Raw genomic sequence first — 22,615 nt, 5'->3', positions numbered from 1 at the left:
ACAACTTGGTAACAGCTGGAATAAAACTTCTAGAGTACTGCGTAGTATTGAGTCTCGTGATGGAGAAGGCCTGGCTATTAGAATTAACTGCCTGCCTAGTATTACGAACAGGATAGAATTGTCCAGGTAGATCTGAATGTAAAGGATGGTCAGAGTTATGAAAAATCTTATGCAACATGCATAATGAACTAATTGAACGACGGTGCCAGAGATTAATATCTAGATCAGGCATAAGAAATTTAATAGACCGTAAGTTTCTGTCCAACAAATTAAGATGAGAATCAGCAGCTGAAGACCAAACAGGAGAACAATACTCAAAACAAGGTAGAATGAAAGAATTAAAACACTTCTTCAGAATAGATTGATCACCGAAAATCTTGAAAGACTTTCTCAATAAGCCTATTTTTTGTGCAATTGAAGAAGACACAGACCTTATATGTTTCTCAAAAGTAAATTTACTGTCAAGAATCACACCTAAAATTTTGAAAGAGTCATACATATTTAAAGAAACATTATCAATACTGAGATCCGGATGTTGAGGAGCCACCGTCCTTGACCTACTTACAATCATACTTTGAGTTTTGTTAGGATTCAACTTCATACCCCATAATTTGCACCATGCACTAATTCTAGCTAAATCTCTATTAAGGGATTCACCAACCCTAGATCTACATTCAGGGGATGGAATTGATGCAAAGAGAGTAGCATCATCTGCATATGCAACAAGCTTGTTTTCTAGGCCAAACCACATGTCATGTGTATATAGTATGAAAAGTAATGGGCCTAGAACACTACCCTGTGGAACACCGGATATCACATTCCTATAATCACTATGGTGCCCATCAACAACAACTCTTTGAGATCTATTACTTAAAAAATCAATAATAATGCTAAGAAACAACCCACCCACTCCCAACTGTTTCAGTTTGAAAACAAGGGCCTCATGATTAACACAGTCAAAGGCAGCACTAAAATCAAGGCCAATCATACGAACTTCCCGACCACAATCAAGGGATTTCTGTACAGCATTGGAGATTGTAAGAAGGGCATCACATGCTCCAAGGCCTTTACAAAAACCAAATTGCAAACTAGGGAATAGATGATTACCTTCAGCAAACCTATTAAGACGTTTTGCCAGAAGACGTTCAAAAACTTTAGATAATATGGGAGTTATGGAAATTGGGCGGTAATCAGTGGGACTTGAGCTACCACAAACACATTTACATAGAGGAGTAACATTACCAATTCTCCAACTAGTGCTAAAAGCTCCTCTTCTTGCTAACTTGCGCAAAATAACAGATAACTTTGGAGCTAAGAAATCTGCTGTCTTTATAAAAAACAAAGGAAAAATACCATTTGGGTCTACACCTCCATAAGCATCAAGGTCCATCAACAGAGCTTTAATCTCACGAGATCGAAAAGCTAAACTAGTTAGTTTAGCTTCAGGAAAACAGGAATGAGGAAGTTCAAGTTTTTCATTACTCTGTTTACTGTCAAAAACATCAGCCAAAAGGGTTGCCTTTTCCTTTGGACAGTGAGTGACTGAGCCATCTGGTTTAAGTAAAGGAGGAACTGTTGCAACTACACCAAAGAGTGCAGATTTAAGGGTAGACCACCATAACTGCTAAAATGAAATACGGAATACTTAGCTCATAATAATGTCAACATGTAGGCTAATGCTGGTCTCTACCCACCCCCCTGGGTGTGAATCAGCTATATGATCATCGGGTAAGTTTAATATTGAAAAATGTTATTTTCATTAGTAAAATAAATTTTTGAATATACTTACCCGATGATCATAAATTAAAGGACCCACCCTTCCTCCCCAATAGAGACCCAGTGGACAGAGGAGAAAATTGGTTCTATGTTGACATCGAGTACTTGAGTACCTACTTGACAGATGGCGCTGTTGATGTACACCCCCACCTGTATAGCGATCGCTGGCGTATTCCGCCCGTAGGTTTTTCTGTCGGGCAGCAGAGCTGACAGCTATATGATCATCGGGTAAGTATATTCAAAAATTTATTTTACTAATGAAAATAACATTTTTCATATTATTTTATGATTTTTTGAGAAAATTCAGGCATTTTCCAAGAGAATGAGACCAACCTGACCTCTCTATGACAAAAATTAAGGCTGTTAGAGCAATTTAAAAAAAATATATTGCAAAATGTGCTGGGAAAAAAATAACCTCTTGGGGGTTAAGGGATGGAAATTTCCAAATACCCCGGGGGTAAAAGGGTTAAAACTTATAATGAGGTGCAAAGTAGTCTACCTGGTGGTAGCTGTGAGGCAACAGACCCCATGTTGGCTCATTGACAACCCACTTAGATTTCAGCTGTTGGAGAGGATAGTTGTTCTTTCTGAGTAGATACATTTTGGCAGATTTCTCTAATACTTTTTCTTCATTCCACCATCTTTGTTTTGCATTACTGCTACCCTCATTATGCCCTGACTATGTGGACATGTCCAGGAGTACTGCCAAAGACCTGTGGTACTTTTATGAGTAGCATTGATGTAGATCCTCATCAGTTATGCTAGTCTTGTAGAGGCCATATCTGTTTTCAGGCCTCGCCTTGTCAAGAGTGTCGGGAATAACCATCTTCCCGGTGGGAGAAGTTTGGCAGGAAAAAGAAGCCTAAGAGGGATTCTTTGCCTTCAAAGTCATCCGCAAAGTCGAAGAATGCCCGGGCAGCTTTTCTACCCCCAGGACTCTTTCATTGGGCTCTTCTGAAGTGGCTAATTCTGGGGACACTCAAGTAAGAGTGGTGGCACCTTAATGCTTGGGCAAACCCAGGGACAAAGGAGTCTTGCTGTTTCCCCCTTAGTGAAATGCCTTCTCCTCAAAGTGAACCTTCTTTGAATATGGTGGATGCTTTGCATATAATAGGTTATTTGTTGGAGGAAAAGCTGCAGGAGTTCATTGTGAAGAGCCACTTCACAGGTTATCACTATCACCCCCATGGTGTCTTCCCAGGATCAGCTTGTTGCTTCACCACCAGCAGAGGACGCTGTGGGAAAGGCACTCTCAGATCAGCTACCCTCTTCCCAAAAGTCCTTGCAAAGGGCAGTAGATCATCATAAACCTTCTGGTTCCCCTCTTGAGCATCCTATATATATATATAGTTTTGGGGTGTTTGAATGTGCGTGGATGTAGTACGATAGAGAGTAAAAGATGTGAGATTGGAAGTATGTTTAGAAGTAGAAGGATGGATGTATTGGCCTTGTGTGAGACAAAGATGAAAGGAAAGGGTGAAGTGATGTTTGGTGAAATGTCTGGTAGAGTGTCTGGGATTGAAAGGGGAAGAGCGAGAGAGGGTGTGGCTTTATTGTTGAGTGAATGGATGACAGGTAAAGTAGTGGAATGGAAGGAGATATCATCTAGGTTAATGTGGGTAAGGGTTAGGTTGGGTAGGGAATGTTGGGCGTTTGTCAGTGCGTATGGGCCAGGTAGTGAGAAAAGTGAAGAAGAGCGGAATGAGTTCTGGAATGAATTAACTAGGTGTGTAGAAGGACTGGGTAGAAGGAATTATGTAGTTGTTATGGGTGACTTAAATGCTAGAGTGGGTGCTGGAGAGGTAGAAGGTGTCATTGGGAAATATGGCGTACCAGGTGAAAATGAGAGTGGTGAGAGACTGGTAGATATGTGTGTTGAACAAGAGATGGTAATAAGTGCTAGCTTTTTTAAAAAGAAAGATAAAAATAAGTATACATGGGTAAGAGTGGCAAATGGAAGAGTAGTAGAAAGGGCATTAATGGATTATGTGTTGATAACTAAAAGAATGTTTGGAAGATTGAAAGACGTGCACGTGTTTAGGGGTATGGCTAACAGTATGTCTGATCATTTTTTGGTGGAAGGAAAATTAGTTGTAGCAAAAGAGTGGGGGAATAGAGTAGGTGGATGTAAAAGGGAGCTAGTGAGGGTTGAAGAGCTAATAAAACCGGGGGTAAAAAGTAAATATCAGGAAAGGTTGAAAATGGCATATGACGAGGTGAGAGTAAGAGAAACTGGTAATTTAGAGGAGGAGTGGAAGTTAGCAAAAGAAAATTTTGTTGGGATTGCAAGTGATGTATGTGGCAAGAAGGTTGTTGGAGGCAGCATGAGGAAGGGCAGTGAATGGTGGAATGAAGGAGTGAAGGTAAAAGTGGAAGAGAAAAAGAGGGCTTTTGAAGAATGGCTGCAGAGTAATAGTATAGAGAAGTATGAAAAATATAGAGAGCAAAAGGTGGAAGTAAAGCGCAAGGTACGTGAGGCAAAGAGGGCAGCTGACCTGAGGTGGGGTCAGGGACTGGGTCAGTCATATGAAGAGAATAAGAAGAAGTTTTGGAAAGAAGTGAAGAGAGTAAGGAAGGCCGGCGCAAGAATTGAAGAGACAGTGAAAGATGGAAATGGAAGGTTGTTAAAAGGAGAGGAGGCAAGGAAAAGGTGGGCGGAATATTTTGAAAGTTTGCTGAATGTTGAGGATGATAGGGAGGCAGATATAATTGCGGTTCCAGGTGTTGAGGTGCCAGTGATGGGAGATGAGAATGAGAGAGAGATTACAATAGAGGAAGTGAGGAGAGCACTAGATGAAACGAGAGTAGGAAAAGCATCGGGTATGGATGGTGTGAAAGCTGAGATGTTGAAGAAAGGGGGTGTGACTGTACGTGAACGGTTGGTGAGATTGTTTAATGTGTGTTTTGTGTTGTCAATGGTACCAGTAGATTGGGTTTGTGCATGTATTGTACCACTATATAAGGGTAAGGGAGATTTGCATGAGTGTTGTAATTCAAGAGGTATTAGTTTGTTGAGTGTAGTTGGAAAAGTGTATGGTAGAATACTGATTAATAGGATTAAGGATAAAACAGAGAATGCAATCTTGGAAGTACAGGGTGGTTTTAGAAGAGGTAGGGGTTGTATGAATCAGATTTTTACAGTTAGGCAGATATGCGAGAAATATTTAGCAAAAGGTAAGGAGGTGTATGTTGTGTTTATGGATCTGGAGAAAGCATATGATAGAGTTGATAGGGAAGCAATGTGGAATGTGATGAGGTTATATGGAGTTGGTGGAAGGTTGTTGCAAGCAGTGAAAAGTTTCTACACAGGTAGTAAAGCATGTGTTAGAATAGGAAAGGAGGTGAGCGATTGGTTTCCGGTGAGAGTGGGGCTGAGACAGGGATGTGTGATGTCGCCGTGGTTGTTTAACTTGTATGTTGATGGAGTGGTGAGAGAGGTGAATGCTAGAGTGCTTGGACGAGGATTAAAACTGTTAGGCGAGAATGATCATGAATGGGAGGTAAATCAGTTGTTGTTTGCGGATGATACTGTACTGGTAGCAGACACAGAAGAGAAGCTTGACCGACTAGTGACAGAATTTGGAAGGGTGTGTGAGAGAAGGAAGTTGAGAGTTAATGTGGGTAAGAGTAAGGTTATGAGATGTACGAGAAGGGAAGGTGGTGCAAGGTTGAATGTCATGTTGAATGGAGAGTTACTTGAGGAGGTGGATCAGTTTAAGTACTTGGGGTCTGTTGTTGCAGCAAATGGTGGAGTGAAAGCAGATGTACGTCAGAGAGTGAATGAAGGTTGCAAAGTGTTGGGGGCAGTTAAGGGAGTAGTAAAAAATAGAGGATTGGGCATGAATGTAAAGAGAGTTCTATATGAGAAAGTGATTGTACCAACTGTGATGTATGGATCGGAGTTGTGGGGAATGAAAGTGATGGAGAGACAGAAATTGAATGTGTTTGAGATGAAGTGTCTGAGGAGTATGGCTGGTGTATCTCGAGTAGATAGGGTTAGGAACGAAGTGGTGAGGGTGAGAACGGGTGTAAGAAATGAGTTAGCGGCTAGAGTGGATATGAATGTGTTGAGGTGGTTTGGCCATGTTGAGAGAATGGAAAATGGCTGTCTGCTAAAGAAGGTGATGAATGTGTTGAGGTGGTTTGGCCATGTTGAGAGAATGGAAAATGGCTGTCTGCTAAAGAAGGTGATGAATGCAAGAGTTGATGGGAGAAGTACAAGAGGAAGGCCAAGGTTTGGGTGGATGGATGGTGTGAAGAAAGCTCTGGGTGATAGGAGGATAGATGTGAGAGAGGCAAGAGAGCGTGCTAGAAATAGGAATGAATGGCGAGCGATTGTGACGCAGTTCCGGTAGGCCCTGCTGCTTCCTCCGGTGCCTTAGATGACCGCGGAGGTAGCAGCAGTAGGGGACTCAGCAGTATGAAGCTTCATCTGTGGTGGAAATGTGGGAGGTTGGGCTGTGGCACCCTAGCAGTACCAGCTGAACTCGGCTGAGTCCCTGGTTAGGCTGGAGGAACGTAGAGAGTAGAGGTCCCCTTTTTGTTTTGTTTCTTGTTGTTGTCGGCTACCCCCCAAAATTGGGGGAAGTGCCTTTGGTATATGTATGTATGTATATATTTTCCAGGGGTCCCTCCTCTGCAATTCATGGAACATGAACTATTGCAAGTGGGCTTCTAGAAAAATAATCTCCGAATATTCGGCTATTTTGTAAAAAAAAAATTCAGTTTTGTCATTCCATATCTTGTTGAATATACAGTGCCTAAGCTTTACAAATAGAGTCATTACTTTTAGTGAAACAAGCCTCTATTATTGAGTGATCATGGCTTGAGGATGTTTTCCAATCTTAAAATATTATTATTGGTCATATCACACTAATAAAGTAAAATAAGAGGATTTACATTTGCTTCTGAAATGGAGGTAATTATCTAGGTAAATTGTCTTTAATGATACAGTATTGGTTATAGTATTTTATTCAACTCTTTTTGTTAGTATGAAGTTTATTGATATTATTGATCAAATTGCTTATTATCTTTATTTGAAAATTTGTATGTGCAGTATTAGTATTTTGAAAAATGTGAATGTTGAATTTATAGCAGCACCAGCAGTAATTTATAATCATAATTTAGGTTTTATAATCAGTTTGTAATTTCTTTTTACAGTTTCCTCACTCTTTTTGAGGAGTATGTGGAAGTTGCTGAAGCCCTTCTTGCATCACCAGTTAAACTCTTGCCTGTTGTTGATGCAGCTCTGGTTCTTGCTGTCAGGAAGCTCTTTGATGGATTTGAAAAGGATGAAACTATCCATTCTTTCAAAAGGAATGTTCATGCTCGAATAAAAGGTACAATAGTATTACAGTATATAGATTTTATATAGTCTTATATAAATTAATGTTTGATCCCTACACGTCCTACAAACCTTTTGCTCTTTATTAAATAAGAATATTACTTCTGTGAAGTAGCGGTGGGAGGTTAATGGGCGGGTAGATAAGCACCACGCTCTCACAGACTCACTCAATGGTGATTTGACTTCACTGTTGCTTTTGGCTTTCTCCTGTTAATATAACTGGCCTTTATTTTAATATTTTCTATTTAAGAGAGTTTCGGTAGATGATGGAATCCAGGAGGTGACTTTTTATTCCAGCATCGTGCTCCCTCCCTGTTGTGTCTACTCCGTAGGAGACCCTGGACAACCCTTAGGTGTAGAACTGCACCCACCACTGAAGGAGGCAAACGGCAACTCTTGCCATCCTTTTGGCTTTCGGGTCTCCCAGTTGAGGAATGGTTTTTTAGGGTACATCAGTTGAGGGCACAAAGGGATCATATTCCTGCCTCCTCATGGGTTGATGACGGTCTTCCCCTCCAAGACTCTGAGGGTGGGTGAACCACCAGAGCTTCTTGTGCCCTTAGCTGCAGCCCTCGGCATCTGCTCATCACCCTTTGTAGAATGAAAGCAGTTTCAGACTGGTACTCCTTAGAGTTACCGGTCGTGGTTTCCTCCTCATGCCTCTTAGTGCCTCTTCCGAAGAATGGGAGGGAGACAGGTCTTCTTGTCTCGAAATTTGTTGTTCGCTCTGGAGCGCCAAACCCGGTTTATGTCCTTCAGTTTCGCTTTCAGAAGAAGGTCTGTCACTGAAGCGAATTGTAGGGGTCCTAGGGTCATTTCTTGGTTCCTTCTGGATGTTATCTTTTCCCCGAGAAAGCGTTTGGTATTCTTCACAATCTCTATTCTCTTGGACCTGGGGAGACATAGGGTGTGAGACCGTAGGTCCCATTGTAATCCCAGCCACTGAAACTTGGTCTTCGGTGTTAGGCGGGACTTTTTGAAATTTATTTTGGATCCCAGAGACTGAAGATACTGGATTACTTTGTTTGTCGCTTTGAGACAATCCTCGACGTTGTCTGACCAGATTAGCCAACCGTCCAGATATGCGACGACTTGGACCCCGTGGGTTCGAAGTTCTTGAATGACTGATTCCGCCAATTTCGTGAAGATTCTGTGCGCGATGTTGAGCCCGAAAGGCAACACTTTGAACGTGTAAGCCTTGTTGCCTAGTCTGAACCCTAGGAATGGGCGGAAATGTCTCGCTATTGGAACATGATAGTAATCATCGGTAAGATCGATGGAGGTGGTGACGGCCCCACGGGGAAGTAAGGTCCGTACCTGCGAGACGGTAAACATGTGAAACTTGTCGCATTGAATGAACAAGTTTAGCCGGGCAAGATCGAGGATGACTCTCCGGCTGCCTGAGTCTTTTTTCGGGACGTTGAATAAGCGACCTTGAAACTTCAGATGTTTTGTTTCTTTGATCGCGTTCTTGCGCAATAGATCCTGGGTAAACAGGGTCAGATCCGGTGGCGGGAGTTGATGGAATTTGTTTGGTGGAGGAGGCCCTTCTATCCAACTCCACCCCAGGCCCTTGGAAATTATGCTGAAGGCCCAAGGACTGAACCTCCAGAGACCCCTGAACGCATAAAGCCTCCCTCCTACCTGAAGAATCTCAGTAGGTGGAGGGTTTACCGCCACGGCCTCCGCGTGATCCCTTTCCAATCGAGACGACGGGAGGGGGGGAGGACGAGAACCGCCCGTGATGAATGAGACTATGTAGCACCCCATAGACCTCCTTCAAGCTCCGCAACCCCTGGAAGAAGGAATGTCGAACGACAAAAGGAAACGAGATGCTTTAGCTCCCGAGCAGTTGTCACCTCGAGCATACCTCTTGACGCTTCCCAAGACGCTCGCCTTTTCATAGGGAAGGTAAGGTTAAATTGTTTTCGTCATCTTCGGATGATGCAGCGCCCAGACGAGGCTGGTGTCAAGCTTCCAGACCTCTGAAGAGGAAGATGGACACGGTCAATCAACGTCCTATCATGACACCGCAAGCTACTGGTTGTAGGCTTTGGAGCGCTCCTAAGCGTTTTCATTCTACCGAAGAAAGCTCTCCTGCCAAACGTTCTTTAAGGACGTCGGCAACTGTCAAGAAATGTCCAACTCACCCAGTTGCAGGACAGTTGTCTGAGCCTGGCATGACCTTGGTTCATGCTCCTCCTCACCATCAGACTGATTATTGTGCTAAGGACACTCTGTGAGTTCTTTAAATGCCGTAGAAAGCGAGCTTGTGGTAGACGTGACGTCTCCTGTACCACAACAAGTGGACTCTAATTTTAATATGCTGCAAGATATACAACAGAATCTCTCTTCGCTCATGCAAGTTTATCAGCCTGCGGACAAAAAGAGAGTAGCAGGCCTGGACCCTGAGTGTCAGGAAGCTTCACACTTGGACGCCAAGCTTCGTAAGGCTACTATTCGAGAGGTTTTTGACGACGAACGTCTTTACAACTCCCCCGTTAAATGTCGTGTTTCAGCTGCTTTAACCAAAAGGAGTCAAGCAGCCAGATGTGATGTCGAGCGTCCAGCTAAAACATGACGTCGAGCGTCCAGCAGGACGTGATGTCGAGCGTCCAGCAAGACGTGACATCGAGCGTCAAGCGCGACGGGACATGAGCGTCAAGCAGAACGCGACGTCGAGCGTCAAACAGCTCGTGACATGGACGTGAATGCATTTCCACCGTTCAAATTTCATTACAAAGTGATGCAAAAAGTTTGGGTCACACAAAGGGACCAGATTGACTCTAGTGGCCCACTTTTGGCCCTCAAGAGAATGGTTCACAGAGGTACTGGAATGGCTGGTAGACACTCCAAGAAGCCTTTCATTAAGAGTAGTTCTATTCAAACAACCCCACTTGGAAAGTTACCATCAACAATCTTCAAGCTCTTCATCTAACTGTCTTCAGATTACCGAAAAACTCACAAGAGCTAGAGGTTTTCGTAGGAGGCAGCTAGGACTATTGCAAGAGCAAGGAGGACATCTACCATTTAGGTTTACCAATCCAAGTGGGAAGTTTTTAGAGAGTGGTGCAGAGTCAATTCTGTTTCCTCGTCCAGTACCTCTATAACTCAGATTGCTGACTTCCTGCTATATCTTCGAAGGAATCGCAATTTTTTTTTTTTTCATCCTCTACCATCAAGGGATACAAGAGTATGTTAGCAACTGTATTCAGGCACAACACTTGGACCTTTCTAATGTTAAAGACCTACAGGAATTTCTCAAATCGTTTGAAACATCAAAGCAACAGCACCAGGATTCACCAGCTTGGAATCTGGATATAGTCCTGAAGTTCATTTTGAGTGACAGGTTTGAGCCCTTGCATTCAGCTTCTTTTAAGGGCCTCACGATGAAGACTATTTTTTGGTCAGTCTGGTGACAGCTGAAAGAGTCAGTGGGATTCATGCTTTTAGTTAAAACGTTGGTTTTTTCGAGATAACAAAGCTATCGGCTCATTGCAGTTAGGCTTTCTCGCAAAGAATGAACGCCCTTGTCAACCTTGGCTCATGGCTTTTGAGTTTCCGAACCTTTCGGATGTGATTGGCTAGGAGTTGGAAAAGGGTCCTGTGTCCAGTAAGAGCCCTGAAGTTCTACCTGGACTGAACGAAAGAGTTGCGAGGTAAGGCGGAAGCTCTTTGGTGCTCGGTCTAGAAACCACTTGTTACAGAGGTCGAAGAATGCACTTTCATTCTTCATCAGGATCTTAATAAGGGAAACTCATGCACATTGCAATAAGGCAGACCTCAAGCTTTTAAAAGTCAGATGCATGAAGTTAGAACCGTAGCAACTTCGGTGGCCTTCAGGCAGAATAGATCTTTGCAGAGCATTATGGACACAACCTTTTGGAGGAGTAAATCTGTGTTCGCTTCACATTATTTAAAACGTGTCCAGACTCTTTATGAGGACTGCTTCACTCTGGGATCATTCGTAGCAACGAGTGCAGTAGTTGGGGAAGGATCAACCACTACATTCCCATTATCCTAATACCCTTTTCTTCTCTTGGAACTCTTGTATTTTTATGGTTGTTCGTGGAGATTGCGACAGTCTTCCACAATCATTGATTTTAGTCGGGTGGTCATTTTGTTCCTTGAGAGTGCCTGGAACAAGGGTATTGGAGGAGGTGCTGTCACATAGAAGTTTTTAGACTGGTTTGACAGCTCCTAGAGGTCTTCAGTCCCCTGGGTGGATTGCTGGATCTCATAAGGAAAGCGGACATAATGAAAGAATTAATTGAAGTCAGCTTCCCTATCAGGTACGAACCCTTAAGCTTGTTTATTAACTCTTAAGTAAAATTCCAACAATGTTGGCTGTCTCTGACCCTCCACCAAAGGTGTCAATCAGCTATATATATAACTACCGGGTAAGTCGGATGTTTAAAAATGATATTTTCATAATATAATAAATTTTTGAACATACTTACCCGGTAGTTATATATAATTTAATTACCACCCTCCTCCCCTCTAGAGAATATGGGCTTGGAAGATCTGAGGAATCACGGAATGGTTCCAGGTACCTCACGATTGCCGCGAGTTTTTAAATTTCTGCTGGACGTCAGGGACCAATAGCTATACTGTATATATAACTACTGGGTAAGTATGTTCAAAAATTTATTTTATTATGAAAATATAATTTTCAATATTAAACTTACCCGATGATCATATAGCTGTCAGCTCTGCTGCCCGACAGAAAAAACCTACGGGCAGAATACGCCAGCGATCGCTATACAGGTGGGGGTGTACATCAACAGCGCCATCTGTCAAGTAGGTACTCAAGTACTCGATGTCAACATAGAACCAATTTTCTCTCTGTCGTGCCACTGGCAAGACCTACTAAATACGCTGTTACTAACTGGATTTGTTTTCACAACGATTTGGTGAAGTACACTATTCCAGTTTTGAGCTTTCGCTATGCAGGGGTTTTATCTTCATTTCAAAACTTGAACTCGTTTTGGATAGATCTAATTATGGTGACGAAGAGAGTATGGACTCTCTTTCACTTTTAAATGGCCGACCCTTCCCTTAGACGGAAGTGTGTTTAGGTTTTTGGTAATTTTGCTTAACACGTCTTAGATCTATATATTTTATATCTCTCCGCCTTTATAGGCCTCTTCGATTAACTTTCCATTTATTATAAACATATAACAATAAATTCTTATGTTTGTTTATATGCGACCTTTCCTGATAGTAGGCGGTCCTAACTTGGAACCGAAGTTAATTAACATTGAGCCCGTTATATCGTATTTAACCTTTAAAGAATTTAATACTTTTTAAATTTTAATGTTTTATGAAAGAATTTCTTTGATAGTCTCGTACTGTTTTCAAAGATGAACTAACGTTTAGTTTTTAGTCTACGCAGTTGTTGACGTTCAGGACGTTCAACATGCGCTCTATCGTTACGATAGAGAGAGAGTGTATCACGGTTTCACTTTGCAGTAAGAGTAAACCGATTCTGGCGTTTAGTTCATTCTTTCTTAGCTTAAATGGTTTAAATTCTAAATTAAAGGAACTTTTTATTTGGAAAACCTTTCAGTTTTTTCCTTTAGCAAATAACATGTTTTAACGATATATAATTGGGCTCTTCTCTCAGGTGCGAAATCAAGAGAGAAAGAGAGAGAGAGATAGAGACGGAGGGAGAGAGAGGAGAATAAACGTTTCGTTCAAGCTGGTAACGTTGTTCTCGTTTTTTTTTACTCTCCTCCCTAGTCGCTGTAGGGGAAGAAGGTAAAACGTTTCTAGGGTTTTATTCTTGTTCCCAGGCTTTGTGCGGTGAGAGATTGTAAACGTAGTTTATTTGATCTAGTGTTTAGTCTCTTTCCCAGCCACTGAATTCTTTATCTTTATATATGTTTTCTGTTGCATTGTACGACTGTTTTCGCAATTACTACCTTTTAATGAAGGATAGGATTGCGTGTTTCAGGTAGAAATCAGTTAAAGTTTCGATTTCAGTGAAATAAGTGCAAAACAGAAAATCAAAGTGATAAAGTGATATGCGCAGTGTTACAGTGTTGCGTCCGAGGGTTCGTCTGTTCGTGCCAGTCGTTCACCTAGTCCGGGACCTCTTACAAGCTCCCAAGCCCAGGGGAGAAGTAATGTCGAACGACTTATGGGTTCCACAGGCCTTGATCAACGAACAGACGTTTTTCCCTCCGTGGTTTCGGGCGTATCTACCCAAGATCGCCCCACCCACACAAAGACGAGAGAGCCCATTTGTTCCTCGTCTGTGGAAGAGGTTTCTCGTAAGAAACCATGGACCACATCTCGCAGCTTTTTAAGTGCAAGTCGGTCCCTTCCGCGCAAGTCCAAGGGCCCGGGTGTAGCCACTGGGTCAGTTCGGACTCGCTGCAGTCATCCGACGACTGCACACCTCCCAAGAGAGGCAAGGTGGTACCGCAACAGGCAGTAACTCCGTCTGTTGCCGCACCAGCTGTTTTAGACCCTCAGTCACAACGGACAGTAGCTCCGTCTGTTGCCGCTTTTGTAGACCCTAAGTGGTCTTTACTGCAGTCTATGCAGACTCAGTTAGCTGCGGTTATGCAGGAGTTTCGTGCGGAGAAGGTTGACACTGCTCCCGTTAGCCTACAACCTTCCACGGTTGTGCGCCCAGCTCACGCTGAGGCTGCCTGCTTCCACACTTTGGCTGCGGAGAGCTCCACCACCGATGCGCAGTCGACCCTGCCAGACGCATGTTGACGTTAGCAGACGTGCGGCACCCTCCGTTGACATGCGTGAACTACCGCATCAGCAGTGGGAAGGTGGAGTCAAGCTGCCGTGTTTTGACGCGATGCGTTAGTTTCCGCAACCCACGGCAGTCCCCACCACGCACCACCACTCCGCTTTGGTTGTTGCCTGCTCCCACACTCCGACTGCGGAGAAGGTTGACGATGCACCCGTTTGCCTACAACCTGCTCCCACACTCTTGTTGTGAGAGCTCCTCCACCCATGCGCAGTCGACCCTGCCAGACGCATGCTGACTCCCACAGACACACGGAGCACTCCGTTGCCGTGCGTGAGCTACCACAAGCTGCCGTGTTTTGACACGGTGTGTCAGCCTCTGCAACTCTCTGTGGTTACCGCCACTCACCCGCAGCAGACTAGTCAGTCAGGAGTTGAGGCTTCCCCACACAGCTTTGGTTGTTGCCAGCTCACAGACTGTCAAGCAGTTACATGACGTTACCTTCTGGTCTGCTACTAATGCACCAGTGCTGTATGTCCTCACGCACCTGTTGTGGTTGACAGTTCAGTTTTTTGACAGTTCACAGACTGTCAGGCAGTTACATAACGTTGCCTTCTGGTCTGCTGCTAATGCACCAGTGCTGTATGTCCTCACGCACCTGTTGTGGTTGACAGTTCAGTTTTTGACAGTTCACAGACTGTCAAGCAGTTACATAACGTTGCCTTCTGGTCTGCTGCTTATGCACCAGTGAGACCCTCACTGAGATAACCTAGCTTTTCTCGGACATGGTTCCTGTAGATGAGAAAGTGCTGTTCTCCCTCCTACTGATATTCCTTTGAGGACTCTGTCATTTGGAGAGGAGCCTTAAGCTGCTTAGCCTCCTATGGACTTTAATTAAAGCATAACAAGGCTTCCAGGGATGGTAAATGGTTCCGCTTCAGTCGCTAACCCCGTCTGTTGCCACACCTGCTCCCGTAGACCCTAATGGGCTTTGCTGCAAGACATACAGTCCAAGCTTGTGTCCTTGATAGAGGATTTTTTACGGAGAAGAACCTTCTGGCCAACAACCTTCCTACCGGTTGGTTGAGCGCCCTGTTGACGCTGAGGTATCCTACTCGCGTCCGCCAGTTGAGGTGGTTCCTCCACCGATGCGACCCAGTGTGGGTTGCCAGTCCCACGTTGACGTTAAGCGACTCTCGGAGGTGGTTGTGGACGTTCAGTGTGCCACTAGGAAGACGTTCAACAACCAGCAGAGGTGACTTGTTGTGACGCAGTGCGGCAACCTCAGCAACCCGGTAGGGGGTTGACTGCACAACCCAGACAGTCTAGACAGTTTCGGGTTGACGCTGTACTTCCTCGCGTCCCCATGGTTGACAGTTCACAGACTGTGCAGCAGTACCATGATATTGTGTCCGGCTCCGTCACGCATCCACCAGTGCGACCGGATTCAGCGAGTCAGACGTTGCCCACTCCGTTGCCGTTTCCTCATCAGTTTCGGATGAGGAACCCTCTGATGAGGACATTGCTGAACAAGACGATCAACCCCCAGCCCTGCTATCCATCCAGAAGATGCTGAAGAAGGAACGCTGCCCTGTCAGGCTGTGGATGAGTCTGGTTAGGACACTGTCATCCGTGGTTCAATTTGTGTCACTTGGAAGACTACACCTCCGTCCTCTTCTGTATCATCTAGCTTTTCACTGGAAAAGGACAAGACGCTAGAAGCGGTCTCGATCCCGGTTTCCAGAAAGATAAAGTCTGGTCTGACTTGGTGAAAGGACTTTATCAACCTTTAAAAGGGTCTTCCCCTGACTGTTCATACTCCCAACCACGTTCTCTTCTCGGACGCATCGGACGTAGTCTGGGGTGCGACATTAGGCGGTAGGGAATGCTCGGGATTATGGAACTCGAGTCAAAGGACAATGCATTTCAACTGCAAGAAGCTTCTGGCAGTACGTCTGACCTGGAAAAGCTTCAGGTCTCTCCTTCAAGGCAAAGTGGTGGAGGTGAACAGGGACAACACCCTGCTTTGACGTACATCTCCAAGCAAGGAGGGACCTACTCTCTGACATGGTACGAGTTCGCAAGAGACCTCCTCACCTGGTCAACAGGTCTAGACTTTTCACTAGTAACGAGGTTCATCCAAGGCAACTTGAATGTCATAGCAGATTGTCTCAGTAGGAAGGGACAAATAATTCCAACAGATTGGACCCTCCACAAGGATGTATGCAAGAGACTTTGGGCCACCTGGGGCCAGCCAACCATAGATCTCTTCGCAACCTCGATGACCAAGAGGCTCCCAATACTTTGCTCACCTATCCCGGACCCAGCAGTAGTTCATATAGATGCCTTTCTACTAGATTGGTCACATCTAGATCTATATGCATTCCCTCCGTTCTAGATTGTCAACAAGGTACTGCAGAAGTTCGCCTCTCACGAAGGGACAAAGTTGACGCTAGTTGCTTCCCTCTGGCCCGCGAGAGAATAACTCACCGAGGTACTTCGATGGCTAGTAGACGTTCCCAGAACACTTCCCCTAAGGGTGGACCTGCTACGTCAGCCACGCGTAAAGAAGGTACTCCAAGGCCTCCACGCTCTTCGTCTGACTGCCTTCAGACTATCGAAAGACTCTCGAGAGCTAGAGGTTTTTCGAAGGAGGCAACCAGAGCGTTTGCTAGAGCAAGGAGAACATCCACCCTTAGAATCTACCAATCGAAGTGGGAAATCTTCCGAAACTGGTGCAAGTCAGTATCCGTATCCTCGACCAGTACCTCTGTAACTCAAAGCTGACTTTCTCTTATATCTGAGGAAAGAACGATCTCTTTCAGCTCCCACTATCAAGGGTTACAGAAGCATGTTGGCATCAGTCTTCCATCACAGAGGCTTAGATCTTTCCAACAATAAAGATCTACAAGACCTCCTTAAGTCTTTTGAGACCACGAAGGAGCGTCGTTTGGTTACACCTGGTTGGAATTTAGACGTGGTTCTAAGATTCCTTATGTCAGACAGGTTCGAACCGCTTCAATCAGCCTCCCTGAAAGATCTCACCTTTAAGACTCTTTTCCTGATATGCTTAACCACAGCTAAAAGAGTCAGTGAGATTCATGCCTTCAGCAAGAACATCGGATTCTCATCCGAAACGGCTACATGTTCTACAACTTGGTTTTCTAGCCAAACACGAGCTGCCTTCTCGGCCTTGACCAATATCGTTCGATATTCCAAACTTATCGTATGGTTGGAAATGAACTAGAAAGAGTATTATGTCCTGTAAGAGCTCTTAAGTTCTATTTTAAAAACCTTTACGAGGCCCGTCTGAAGCTTTATGGTGTTCAGTTAAGAATCCATCTTTGCCTATGTCAGAGAATTCTTTATCCTATTTTATCAGACTGTTAATACGAGAAGCTCATTCCCATCTGAATGAGGAAGACCAAGCTTGGCTGAAGGTAAGGACACACGAAGTTAGAGCTGTCGCAACTTCCGTGGCCTTTAAACAAAATAGATCTCTGCAAAGTATATTCGACGCAACCTATTGGAAAAGCAAATCAGTGTTCGCGTCTTTTATCTTAAGAATGTCCAGTCTCTTTACGAGAACTGCTACACTCTGGGACCATTCGTAGCAACGAGTGCAGTAGTGGTGGGGGCTCCACCACTACAATTCCCTAATTCCATAACCTTTTTAATCTTTCTCTTGAAATGTTTTATTAATATTTTTGGGTTGTCCGGAAGGCTAAGAAGCCTTTCGCATCCTACTTGATTTGGGGGGTGGTCAAAGTCATTTCTTGAGAAGCGCCTAGATTAGAGGTTTTGATGAGGACCTTTAGTATGGGTTGCAACCCTTCATACTTCAGCTCCTAGGAGTCGCTCAGCATCCTATGAGGATCGCGAGTCTCAGTAAGGAAGACGTACTTAAAAAGGCAGAGTAATTGTTCAAGTCGACTTCCTTACCAGGTACTTATTTATTTTATGCTTGTTATTTTGAATAACTGCTAAAATGAAATACGGAATACTTAGCTCATAATAATGTCAACATGTAATGCTGGTCTCTACCCACCCCCCTGGGTGTGAATCAGCTATATGATCATCGGGTAAGTTTAATATTGAAAAATGTTATTTTCATTAGTAAAATAAATTTTTGAATATACTTACCCGATGATCATAAATTAAAGGACCCACCCTTCCTCCCCAATAGAGACCCAGTGGACAGAGGAGAAAATTGGTTCTATGTTGACATCGAGTACTTGAGTACCTACTTGACAGATGGCACTGTTGATGTACACCCCCACCTGTATAGCGATCGCTGGCGTATTCCGCCCGTAGGTTTTTTCTGTCGGGCAGCAGAGCTGACAGCTATATGATCATCGGGTAAGTATATTCAAAAATTTATTTTACTAATGAAAATAACATTTTTTGGGCGAGATAGCCATGTTGTCCTGATGGACCCGCCCTCCTTTTCTATAGAAAAGGTCTTGACAGGATCCCTCCCAAAATTACTATATCTGTAGCACCATGCTCAATGCTACAAGGAATGAGCGCCATCTTGGATACAGAGCCATCTAGATACTTAATAGTAGTATGGGAGGAGGGGTAACCTTGATAATGGCTCCCCTTCTATTTTTGCCACTCTTCCCCCTTGAGGTGAAAACGCTATTCGGGGTGAAGATTGTTATGTGTCGTATCAAGATATATGTACCCTGATTTATGCGATATCCTTAAGAGAAATTTTAAGGATATTCCCGCCAGCAGTTAGAATTCTGGAGACCTAAAGGTAAATTCTCTGGGAATATCACTGTAGTCAAATATCCCTTAGAAAACTACTTATCATTCAGGAGACGATATAACTTATTTATGTCTGTTACTGCTTCAAGGATCTTTCTCTTATAGTATTTATACACCTTTTTTCCTTCTTAGTAGTTATATTGACACGCAGCAGTTTTGTATTTTACCCAAGTACTTTAGTGTAGTTTGAATTCATAGAGTAATCTCTCTCTCTCTCTCTCTCTTAACATAAAGGTTTTACTAAATTTTACTGTATTTATATTACTGATGGCAATATTGATGCTTATTTTGAATATACTGTACTGTATAAATATTTGTGATTTCTCAAAAACTGTAACAATGAGATTTTTTAATAACTGTAACAATAATTTAAAAAGTGATCAGATATTTAAAAGATTCAGTTACATTACAGTATAGGCAACTCTCTAGCACAAGTGGTGCTGTATAGTAGGAGATTTATCAAAATATACAGTAATACTATAGGCATATATATATTTTTCTTTGAAAAGAAAAATCTAAAGGGAACTCAACTTGATTTACAGTACATTAATTTATTCAAAAAATGGATTACACATGATACAGAACAAGAACATAAAATTTGTAAAAAAAATTATGTCCGAGTGCTCTTCATATAGGCCGTTAACCAAGTGCTATACATTGTTAAGTAATAATTATTGGTCAGGATTAGATTTTCATGTAACTGCATTCTTTGCGGTAGCCTATCTTAAGTTGTTCTACATATAACATCATTGGTATTCTTTTTCAGGACTTCCAACATGTCCTGAATTATACCGTCATGCTGTTCCAAGGACATCTGATGTTGGTCGTTTGTTGTGCATATCAGGTACAGTTGTACGTACTACAGCAGCTAAAATGTTGGAATACCAAAAAGAGTTTGTTTGCGCCAAATGCAAATACGTGTTCACAGTGAAGGTACTGTAAGAAATTATATTTCCCCATTTATTTGTCCATCTGTACTTTCTTTTTATCAAGTAAAAGTTTATTTCAGGAAGTTATTATGTTTAGTTGCATATTTTGTCGTTTGTTCTATACTGTTTGAAGTTTTGATAATTACTTTTAGAGTCATCACAGCAGAATAAATAGTAATGTTTTGTTTTGTACTTGTCTTTAGTGATGCCTTTTAATTTACCTTTATAGGCAGACCACGATCAGTTTTATCAACTTGACAAACCATCTCGATGTCCAAACCCAAATGGCTGCTATTCTTATAATTTTCATACTCTGGGTAGTACTTCCACATTATTGCATACTAAGGATTATCAAGAAATTAAAATTCAGGTAAGTGTAATGTTGTTATTTTTTGTTTTGTGGGGTTTACATTTTTAGAAAGATATATCAAGTCAAGCTTATTTTCTTTATATTTATTTTTCCTACACAAATACAACATACATACATATACCAAAGGCACTTCCCCCAATTTTGGGGGGTAGCTGACATCAACAAGAAACGAAACAAAAAAGGGGACCTCTACTCTCTACGTTCCTCCAGCCTAACCAGGGACTCAGCAGAGTTCAGCTGGTACTGCTAGGGTGCCACAGCCCAACCTCCCACATTTCCACCACAGATGAAGCTTCATACTGCTGAGTCCCCTACTGCTGCTACCTCCGCGGTCATCTAAGGCACCGGAGGAAGCAGCAGGTACAAACTAATGTTATATATGACCTACAAGCCTCCTACAGTTATTAAAGCCTTTGCTCTTTGTTGAATGTGCACACTGAATGTTGAATTAATTATTGGTTTAAATTAGTAGAACAAACGTTAGAAGATAGGTAAGATGTGTTGTTGCTTGACACTGTGTCTCCTTGGCCCTTGGTGCAAAACCTATTTTCATGACTTATTGGACAGGTTTGTATTTAGTTGGGTTTTGAAGGGATGTCATAGTTTAGTTCTTGTAATGATGATCATTCTATGATAACTTTTATAATAACTTTCATATATACCAGGAACTCTCAAAGATGGAGAACAAATAATGGTAGCAATGATGAATATTGAGATCCATAAGATTTAATATTTTCACTAGGATGTGACATTTGAAACTGTGGTAAGAGTTTAAGGCTTATTCGCTTTTGTCTGATAACTTATTATCTTTGTTCGCCTTAACTTGACTAAGTCTTAACACTGCTTACTTCTGAACTGGCTTCACTCAATCTCATAAGAATTTCTTGAAGTGTTTGGTCACCTGCCTGATAATATCCTTACTTCCTGAGCAACGTAAGTAAATAGTCATAAGCTTTTGTGATTGTGAAGCCTTTTGTTATTGATATTAATCGATACTTAGACTTTTTGTTATAGAAATGGAATAGTTTCTCCTTGCGGAGGTACAGTGAAAACTCGGCGATCAACGGTATAGAAGCTCCAAGAAAAGAGACCCATCTCCCATGACAACATCTACAGAAGAATTCCCACTTGTTGCAAAAAATACTCTCTGAGTGAGGAGATGCTGGGTAGTCTTCAGGCGACTTGGAAACTAAAAAGGACAATTCTTTTATTAATAATAAATCAAGTAATTTGGGGAACACAGAGAAACAAAATACTGCATGTTACCCAAATTCCATTAGAAACTGAATATGGTGTGTTATATAAAGTATTTGAATTCTACGGGCAGAAGTCTTGTATATATTCGTCGAGATGTTCCTCAAGTATGTTTTCCTCTTCATACACCTCTGCAGGCAGTGGTTGTACAAATTGATATAGGGAGAAGATACATAATTTGCTCTCTTCATTTGCCTCCAAATGACAACATCTCGTAAAATAATTTAGTAGAGGTGATTTATCAACTCCCTGAACCTTTACTCTTGCTGGGAGATTTGGTTGGTAGACATCCTTTATGGGGCAGTGTTTTAGCAAACACAAGGGTTAACATCAATTTTGAAAAATGTGGGACTCCGTAATACAAGAGAACCCAAGCACTTTCATGTTCAGACAGGTACCTTGTCATGCATTGACCTTTCAATTACAAGCTCTGACTGCTTTCTTGATTTTGATTGGAAAACATTAGATGATTGGCATACTGGTATGCACAAGTCATTATAAACTATTAATAATCTACACTTACGGAGATTGCCATGATGGAACCTTGAAAAGGCAGATTGGAATAGATTTCAGGATCTGAGCAAAATTAAAGGGAGTGCAGAACAATTTGAGTTGATGATGCCATAGACTTACTGAATAGAACTCTTCATACAGCAGAAGTCAATTTGATTCTGAAAACCACTGGGCAATTCAAATGATGACCAGTCCCCTAGTGACAAGCCAAGCTCCAAAACACATTAAATTAAACTAATTTCACTGTGAAGCAGGAGCTAAAAATTATACACTGTAAAGAATAAATACTCAACTTTCCAGAGGCAGAAGCAGCTGGAGATTGCATATTAAATCCTCTCAATAACGATCAAAAACGTTAGATAACAGAGAAAACCACCGTGCACAATCACTACTGAAATAGTAATTGAGCGCCATCTTGGAGCCATGTAATAGTATGGGAGGAAGGGTAACCTTGATAACGGCTCCCCTTCAGTTTAGCCACTTTACCACTCGAAGCGAAAACGATATTCGGGGTGAAGATTGCTAAGTGTCGTATCAAGATATACGTCCCCTTATTTTATGCGATATCCTTCAGAGAAATTTTAAGGATACAGTATTCGCGCCAGGAGTTAGAATTCTGGAGACCTAAAAGTCACTTCTCTGGGAATATCACTGTAGCCAAATATCCCTTAGAAAGCTACGAATAGGAACCTTCCATCAGGTCGACATGGCATGATCCAAAAAATGACGTACGCAAGTGTCGTCACAAAAGGCTAACGCATGACCACACGCCAACTTGTCCGGGTGCCTCTTTTCCATAAAATCAGGAAACTCCTGCCACTTCGCTAACATGTGTCTGATTTCCTTCCTTATAGTATCCTTCTGCTTGAGATTGGTACATATTGTTGATGTACTCTTCTCCCATTGGCGAGCCAGCTCAGTCTTTCGTACACCGCTCTCATGTT

At 42.6% G+C, this 22,615-nt stretch overlaps 1 protein-coding gene across 1 annotated transcript in view; it reads left to right on the top strand.

The window, feature by feature from the left end:
• LOC137653846 (DNA helicase MCM9-like) overlaps window positions 1-22,615 on the top strand; it is a 64,490-nt gene that overhangs the window by 16,432 nt on the left and 25,443 nt on the right. Inside the window, exons 3-5 of the mRNA XM_068387497.1 lie at window positions 6,937-7,115; window positions 19,372-19,538; window positions 19,764-19,904. Coding sequence (XP_068243598.1) covers window positions 6,937-7,115; window positions 19,372-19,538; window positions 19,764-19,904 — 487 coding nt within the window. The remainder of the gene's footprint in view (window positions 1-6,936; window positions 7,116-19,371; window positions 19,539-19,763; window positions 19,905-22,615) is intronic.

This window comes from Palaemon carinicauda, chromosome 14 (assembly GCF_036898095.1).
Source record: "Palaemon carinicauda isolate YSFRI2023 chromosome 14, ASM3689809v2, whole genome shotgun sequence".
Classification (NCBI taxonomy): domain Eukaryota; kingdom Metazoa; phylum Arthropoda; class Malacostraca; order Decapoda; family Palaemonidae; genus Palaemon; species Palaemon carinicauda.
Note: the sequence above shows the minus strand (reverse complement) of the source record. Positions and strands in the feature narration are given on the sequence as shown.